The 9,184-nt window shown below is 42.7% G+C and overlaps 1 protein-coding gene across 1 annotated transcript in view; it reads right to left on the reverse strand.

The window, feature by feature from the left end:
- Positions 1–6,714: 6,714 nt before the first annotated feature.
- The window catches only part of LOC103665331 (protein FAM47E), a gene marked incomplete at its 5' end in the record, with an annotated part of 29,502 nt that continues 27,032 nt past the window's right edge, over positions 6,715–9,184 (reverse strand). Inside the window, one exon of the mRNA XM_040625324.1 lies at positions 6,715–6,961. Coding sequence (XP_040481258.1) covers positions 6,896–6,961 — 66 coding nt within the window. The remainder of the gene's footprint in view (positions 6,962–9,184) is intronic.

The following is a 9,184-nucleotide window of genomic DNA, read 5'->3' on the forward strand; positions in this document are numbered from 1 at the left end:
ATGAATAGGGGGTGCTTTTCCCTTGGGCCTAGAACAGTGCCTAGAACAGAAAAGGCACTCACAGTAATTTTTAGTTGAATAAATGAACGGTTAGCAGAAAGGTGCAGAAATACTCAAATTCACTGGTAAACAGATAAATGCAAATTAAAACAATGATATTATACCATTTTACATCCAAATATTAAAAGAAGATGTGACGTTGCCGATGAGAATAAACAAGTAGAAACAACCTGGAGAACAATCTGGAAGAATTTTGTGAAATTTAAGTACGCATATACCCCAAGACCCAGTAATCCCACTCCTGAACACGTTTGGCCCAGGGAAAATTTTGCATAAGACAATAAGGGGACACACAGTGTTATTTGGGGCAACAGTAAGTTCAAGTCCACCTAGCTGCCCATCGTAGGGAAATAGCTAAGTAAAACATGGTGGATGACTATGAAATACTACGCAGTAGTTAGACCAATGAACTAGATCTACACATTGCAACATAATTAAACCTTAAATCCATGAGGGTGACAAAAGGTAAGAAACAATAAGAGTTCTAGTACAATAACATTTCTGTAAGTTGGAATGACACATTCAACACTACAGTTTCAAAAACACATGCATATTTAAGATCGAGTATTTAAACAGATGAAAGAGAGTGACTTTGGTGGGCAAAAGGATCGGAATGGGCATTGGAATAAAAGGGGAATGAATACATAACCAGAGAAGGGCCTTACACAGACATGTGAGGATCATAGCTCTGAACTAGGGCTTCTCAAACTTAAATCTGCTAAATGCAGATTCTTAGTCAGTAAATCTGGGCTGGGGCCTGAGGCTCTGCTTTTCTACTAAGCTGCAGTTCATATTGACCCTGCTGATTTGTGGACCTCAGTTTAAGTAGCAAGGAGACTAAAGAGTAAGGTTAATTGAGATCTGGAAATTTTGTTTATTATTTTTTTATTATTTATTATTTGTTTATTATTTTTGAGAGCGTGCACACTTTGGGGGTTAGGAGGCAGAGGGCAGAGAGGGAATCTTAAACAGTTTGGCCCGGCCAAACCTTTACCTGAATTGTGCTGCAGCTCGAGATTCTTCCTCCCCCAATCCTCCTTCCTTCCCTCTCTCCTCCCCCAGGCGTCACACAGGAATCATCATCTAAAGGCTCTCCCTATGTTCTCCTGCTCCTTCTCCCAGGAAATCTCTTGAACTTCTAATCCCATGTTGCCATCTGCTCCTTGGCAGACCCAAACTAACGCAGCCTTCTTCGTCAGACAAATCCTCCCTATCCCCGGTGTGTGAGGCTTTTCTCCCCCTGCACGAAGACTCTGTAATGACCTTCCTGGAAATAATCTGGCAGGCGGTTGGGGTAGCCACTTCTCTTCATTCTCCAAGCTGGCAGTGTTGATGCCAATTCAATTCTTCAAAAAACTTTGCAGGTCTCCTGTGAATCTTATTGGGTCCACACCGCAGACCCACTTACCTCTTCAAGGTAAGATCTTGTCTTTCTTGAGATTCTCCTGACAATCAACATCCTTCGGTTTCTTAGAAGCCCTAATGTTTGACCAAAAGAATCTGTGAGACAACTTCAAAAATTTCAGTAGGACTTTTGTCTGCCTGAAGGGTACTCAGAGCATCACCTCCAATCTCGCTGACGTCGTAACAACAGATTTAACAATTAAATCCTTGAACTCATCTTTAGACCAGGTTTTCCTGGAAGTGTCCTTTTCTGTGTCTTTTTGATTTGATCTTTGCTACAAATCATTTCTTAATTTAAACATCATTTGTCATCTGAGAGGCTAGGAATTTTCAAAACCATAAAGTCCTGGGTCCTTTTTGTTTAACTGTCCTGATTTCAGCTTATCTATGTCCTCTTGAATTTTACTGTAAGCGGCAAGAAGCAGTATCTTCAGTACCGTCAACACTCTGTATAAAAATCTCCTTAGTTACAGCACCCAGTTCGTTAGGTACCCTCTCTACTTCCCACGTTACTTCAGGCGACTGTGGCTACACTTCCTGCTATTACATAACAAGGAGACCATTTCTCCCAATTTCCAAAGTGTTTACTTCATTTTCCTGCAAGCCTTTACTCACCGGCTCCTCAAAGTGCATGAGGTTTCTGCTAACAGTTTCTTCAAAGCTCTTCAACCTTCGCTAACACTGTCCTCAGAGCTCTTCTAGCTTCGACCCGCTACCCAGTCTTCCTGCTCCCTTCCACATGTCCGGTTCTTGTCATAGCTGCAACCCACTTCCAGGCATGAAAATCTGTATTATCCATCTATTGCTGCATAACAGTCCCGAAACTTAATGGCTTAAAACAAGAATCATTAGAGTCAGGAATTCAGAAGCAACTTAGTTGGGTGGCTGTGGCTCAGAATCAGAATCAGGATGTCGGTAGGGCTTCCAGTCTCATCTGAAGTCTTCATGGGGCTGGAAGATCCACTTCCAAGATGGCTCATTCACATGACTGTTTGCAGAAGACTTCCATTCCTTTCCATGTGGGTCTTTCCATAGGTAGGATGGGTGTCCTCACAACATAACAGCTAGTCTTTCCCAGAGCAATGATCCAAGCGAGAACAATGTCTTTTATGATTTAGTCTCAGAAATCACACACCATTACTTCTTCCACATTCTACTGCTAAAAATCAAGTCTAGACACAGCCCATGCTCAGGGGGAAAGGAGTTACACACCACATTTTGAAGAGAGGAGCATCAAATAATTTGTGGACTTTTTAAAAACAAACACAGACACCCTCAAATCAGGGACTCTCTGAAGGACTTCCTAAAGGAATTTCATGCCTTGCAGCTGTTGAACTGAAAGGGGGGGGGAGGGGATTGACCCTTTTAATTTGTTAACTAAAATATCATTTGAATTCACAGCTTTGCCAGATCTCTTTTGTGAAGATAGAGCATTCCTCGGGAAAGAGTGTGACCCTGAATGAGGAAATGTGAACCCATGGAAAGATTCAGATGGCTTCTCGCTCCCTGAGCTCCCAAGCCTATGGAAATACACCATTCAGATCTCCTGCTGCACGGAGTATGGCTGACTGACACTCAGTGGCTGCCCAGCCTTGCACTGAGGCTCGCTCCCAGGCTGCACCCAACCAATGACAGAGCACATGAAGAACCAAGGCAGGCCCGTTCTGGCAAGATGCGAGAATCCACCTTCTGGCAACTTTGCCTTGAAGACTCCCCATTGGCCCGGCCAAACCTTTATCTGAATTGTGCTGCAGCTCAATTCCTCCCCCAATCCTCCTTCCTTCCCTCTCTCCTTCCACAGGCGTCACACAGGAATCATCATCTAAAGGCTCTCCCTATGTTCTCCTGCCCCCTCTCCCAGGAAATCTCTTGAACTTCTAATCCCATGTTGCCATCTGCTCCTTGGCAGACCCAAACTAACGCAGCCTTCCTCGTCAGACAAATCCTCCCTATCCCCCTGTGTGTGAGGCTTTTCTCACCCTGCACGAAGACTCTGTAATGACCTTTGTAGAAATAATCTGGCAGGCGGTTGGGGTAGCCACGTCTCTTCATTCTCCACCCCTAATATCTTTCCTAGCCTTGAATCTTGCCATCAGTAATGTGCTAGAGACAGTTTGTACCAGATCATAAAAGTCAATGAGAAATTTTCAGGAATTTCATGAGCTGGTTGGTAAACACAGTCATTATTAAAAGTTAAATATACTTACAATTAAATAAATTACATTAACAACAAAGGTAATAAAACTAAAAAATGTATCACTCTCTAGTTATTGACATACCTTTATTAGTATCTATGCTCTTGAAGTTACAGCTACTAGATCTGGGCGTTGGGAATCATATATAATGGGGTGCTACTTGCACTTGTCTTTGGAGTTTGAAGGCCAGATTTAGATGTGCTGTTTCAGCTCATTTCTTCAGTGAGCTGAGAGGCTGCCAGCTTTGAGTGCAGCCTGAAGCAAGAGGAGGCTTGTAGCTGGTCCAGGAAGCTCTGTCCTCTGAGCCAGTGAGTCCAGTGTACTTGAAACACCTGTGGCCGATGGGGCTGCCGCATGGAGCTTTGGCACGTCCGGGAAGGCGAAGCGGAGCACAGGCCTCCAGGGTTTTGCTGCCCAGCCGGGAACTCTGTGGCATATAACTCTTCTCCTTTCGAGAGGCCAATCTTGGTTTTTGCTTGGCACTAATAACTACAGCGGCCTCATGATGAGCCGTTAGTGACAAGCGACAGGTGCCCGTTGTCAGCTCGGGGTCATCTGATCCACCACGCCATAAAGTCAGCGAACGTTTAGTGTGTGTGTACAATGCGCCAGGCTCTGTTCCGTGCACTTGACTTGTAACATTTCCTTTCATCTTCACCGCAGTTCTGGGAGGCAGTTCTGTTATTATTGCTATTATCCCTACTTCAGCCGAGAAAACTGATAGGGAGGATAAGCGATTTGCCCCCTAGTCATTTAGCTCCTAAGTAGCAGAGCTTGGTTTGAACCTAGACCCTCTGGCCCCAAAGTCCACATGTTTAATTACCAAAGTATATGGCTTCTCGTGATCAAGTGGCGGTTTTCTGTATAGGACTGGGCTTGAGCAGAAGTTGAGGACACAACAGATTGCATGGTGTGCTCAGTTCTCTCACGTGGCCACTCTTCCTCAGCCTGCATATCTGACCCAGGGATGCTCGCTGAGTCCAGGGGACTGACCAGACAACCTGCACAAGGTGGTGGCAGCAGCCACAAGTGGACGCCACAACCCTCTAGCCCAACTCAAGGCTGGCCCTGAACAACAACTGAGGAGAACTTTCCAGTAGGCAGAATTCTTAGCATTTCATCCTGTTGACCACTTTGTCTGAAAGGAGACACAGCCTCAGGTGCGTATGTCACCTGTACTGGTCAGTAGCTGATGGTTTAGCTCGGCAGACTGGGAAGGATCATGACTGCAAGGCCGATGGTGACGAAGATGTTTGGGGAAGAGGCATTCAGAGGCTCTCTCAGATCGGATCCTCTAGAGTATGAGGATATTTGGTTCTTCATGAATACCCACCAAAGGTCTCCACTGCAGAGGAAGTGCTCAATTCTGGGGCGAAAAGGCAAACCTAGCCTTTGCATGCCAGCCCACATCTTCCCACAGGCACTCCAATGGCGCCTAGTGATCTCATGAACGAAGTGCGCGTGGAGGCAGAAATACAGAGTATTTGTGGGTTTCAGCAACTTGGACTTCCCCTCACCAAGGCTAACCTGGCTACTGGTTCTGTTGAATATTTTGTTGTCCAGAAATTAAAGCCAAACCTGAGTGCCTGCTATGAATTAAGCATAGATGTAACAAAGCCTGTAGCAGGGGGACCAGGAAAAGAACTAGATTCTCTGCAGACCCCCACCACCAACACCCCTTTTGCTCGGCACCTGAATGTGAGAAGCCCAGCACTGAATGCCCACAGCCTGACCCAGCCCGCCCAGTAGAACTGGACACCTCCTCCACCGGGCTTGCAGCAAGAGCAGCTCTCCCGCTGTTGCTCTTGTGGGCTACCAAACATGCGCATGCGTGAGGCGTTGAAAACATCAAGGGAGTCTGAGAAGAGTGGCTTCACTGGAATAGCTACTTTTTCTGGATTTGGACTTGTTTTCCTGTTTAACAAACCTCTGCCCACACTAACACTCATAGATTTTATGAATCTGAATGCTTAATCGCCACCATGGTATTCCACCCCACATTGGTTCTCACTAAGTAACAATTTAATGGGAAAGGGCTGACCCTATTGGGTTCATGCTTCTGTCATGTACTCCGTCACCCGAAAGTGTCTGGCCTCACAGAGGGCATGCAAAGACTCATTTATAGCACGATTGCTATGTAGTCAGTCAGATTACTAAGATGAAATCATGACAGACCCAGAGGATGAATGGTCATCACCCAGAGATTTTGTATTTGAAGACACATGCAGTCACTCACAAGACTTTGGGACTCAAGATTCTTCTAATAAATCCCTTTTTGATTAAATTTTACAGAGTGAGTTTCATAGAGAAAGCTCTAGAAGGATGTATTCCAATGAGTGAAGAGTGGTTATTTCTGACTCTGTAGGGATTAGTCACAGTTTCTATATTCTTTTTGTTAGTTTATATTTTCTGATTTTCCTAACATGAGCATTAACATTTTTAACAAGAAATAATTTTTAGAAAATTAATTTTAAAATACTTATCATCGTGAGTTTCCATTAAACTTCATGACTTACGACCTTATCTTTAGGTACACACTTATTATCAAGATTCACATGCCTAAAAAGGGAAAAAACTTGAGTAAGCTTTATTCAAAATTAAAGAAAATAATATTCTAAAGAAAGAATAAAAGAGGTGTTCACTCAAGACCAGGAAAAATAATACTATGGGGAAATGCAATAGGGTAATTCTGCCTTTTTTTTTTTAAGATTTTATTTTTAAGTAATCGCTACACCCAACGTGGGGCTCGAACGCGCCACTCCAAGGTCAAGAGTCCCGTGCTCCACCAGCTGAGCCAGCCAGGTGCCCCAGAGTAATTCTGCTTTTATTTATGGTTTTATTTATTTCATATGTGTGTGTGTGTGTATACACACACACACACACACATATATATTAGTCCTCCTGCTAAAAAAAATATATATATATTTTATATATATCAAATAGTTGATATAACTATGTAATATTGACAATGCTACAAAAATGTGAGAAGACTATGTGTGAATATTGATCTCACCACTGATAGGATACATTAGATATTGATTAACGGAAGCAGACAGCCAGTGTGAAATGTTTTTAAGTATTACGTATGAACTTTATGGACGTTGCCAAGTCAAAGTTGTACATCCATGGGACACTCATAAATCTTATTTAAGGTTAAAAATGAGACAGAGAAATAGCCAAGTATGTAGTAAATAAAATTGTTGTAATCATCTTCCCAAGATTCTTCTATGCTTGAGTTATTTTATAGAGGTCTTATTACACTCACATTTACGTTCCTTCCTGATACACATCTTCTCAAGGAACTTAAAAAAAAGAAAAGAAAAGAGTTAACCTTCATTAGAGTGGCAAGCAAACATTGTACAGTCCTGCCCACAACCACTACCACACCCAAATTCACAATCTCACACTCCGACACATATCCCGCTAGTACTCGGAATCTCATGTTGATAATTGGCCACGATAAAGGTGCGGCTTTGGAAGGTAGTTGTACAGCATCGGAAACACCTAGATCTAATTCCCATTTGTTCTGTGCCCAAGTCCAGCCCAGCTCAGCTCAGCAAAGCCTTGTGTTGCTCATCCCTTCTATTAAAAACCTGGGACCCATCTGTGTAGCAGACAGAAAGAAGCTGAGGGTAATGAATAGAGCAGGTGATCCAGCAGCAAACACTGGAATGTGCATAAAGTACCTGTGCTCATGTAACATATATATAACACATATGAATGTGTATGTACAGTGTACACAGACCTCATGTGAAGAAAGAGAATGAGTGTTGATATATATGGATATGTACACAAATACACACATATGTATTTATATTTAAATAAGTAATGACATATATTGAAAATAAATAATATATGTATTAAACAGATATATAGAATAAATTTCCTCCTCCCTTTTAGTTGAAAATTTGAGAAAATAGAGGATATAGGATGTAAGAATAAAGGAAGAAAATATATTCCAGGGTTTTGAATGACAGGTGTTCTCAGAGGACCCCGCTGTAGGCAGGGGCATCCTCTCTCTCTAGTTAATGCAGCTGAAATAGTATAGCCAGTGTGTCAGGCATGCTTCTTTTTGCCCAAAATTGAACTAAATGTTCCTTAATGAAACGGATTAAACCAACATGGGACAAATCAAAATTTTTTTTAAAAAGTGTTCTGCCACTAAAAATGTTAAGACAGAATTAAATTATTGTAGCAGCGAACAAGGAGATGATAGATAGATAGATAGATGATAGATAGATAGATAGATAGATAGATAGATACACACACACATCCTATATATATGGTCCTTGGCAGGAGGAATATATATACACATTTATATATATACACACACATATATCACATAATTACATTTATGCTTAAGTATATTTACATATGCTGTAAAATACATAATATATACAATTCGGTAATTAGATAAAATATAATAAACATAGAGGTGTCTGGGTGGCTCAGTCGGCTGAGTATCCAACTCATTTTCAGCTCAGGTCATGATCTTAGAGTCATGAGATTGAGCCCCATGTCAGTGGGAGTCTCCTCAGGATTCTCTCCCTCTCCCTCTGCCCCCTGCATGTGCTCTCTCTCTCTCTCTAAAATAAATAAATCTTTAAAAAATATCATATCATACATGTAAATATATATTTATGTGACCTCATATAGGGCTTAGGCAGTTATATACATACATGTGTATAACTGTGTTCACTATATCTCACAGGCCTATTATTGGTGCTCAAGGCTGAAGGACAATATTTCATCCCAGTCCTGTCATGGAGTCTTTCACCCCTCTCTACCTCATACTCTAGACTTCCCCTCACATTAACTTTGAGACCAGTCTGGATCTGAGCTTGATCAATATATTTATTTGCCAAAAGAATAAGCTAGTTAGTTCTGTGATTCATGGAAAAGAAGAAATCCAGTATTGCATTTCCCAAGAACTTCATGTTGGCTGCACGGCTTCCTAAAGACACATGGGATGTGCACATGGAGGACACCGGATAAAAGCATGACTTCACAGCTACGACTTGGGCAGCCTGGCTAGCTGGTTTCTTGCTGTGGTGACAGGGCTGGTCTGGGCACAGAACTCTAGGCTCTGAGGCCCTCCTGCTAAAAATGGTCTGCTCTGCCAACCGCCCACCCCACCTACGTGGCACGTGGCCTTCCAACAGTGGCCGCTCCACATGGGAGGCAGCTGGGGCTAGCTTTACAAGTTAAGAGAGGGGAAACTAGATGGGGGGGGTAAGAAAAAGTGGGGAAAACACGGAAGATACTGGTGGGCCCCCAGAAAGTGAACTTTTGCCCTGTTCTGTTTCCACAGAAGGCTGACCCCATAGTACAACACTATTGTAAATCTCAATTCCATTGCGTCCTGACCCAAGCCACAGTTCTTTGTCCTTAGATGTGGAAGTAAAAGACACTCAGACTTTCTAGAGACTTCAGAGTGTTTGAGTGACAGAGTTTGCAAGGTACACACCCTGCACATAGGCCCCTTTCACTTTGGTCCCATTAAGGCCAAACTCAAGGCAGGTGAG

The sequence above is a fragment of the Ursus maritimus genome, unplaced genomic scaffold, assembly GCF_017311325.1.
Source record: "Ursus maritimus isolate PB19 unplaced genomic scaffold, ASM1731132v1 scaffold_8, whole genome shotgun sequence".
NCBI lineage: Eukaryota > Metazoa > Chordata > Mammalia > Carnivora > Ursidae > Ursus > Ursus maritimus.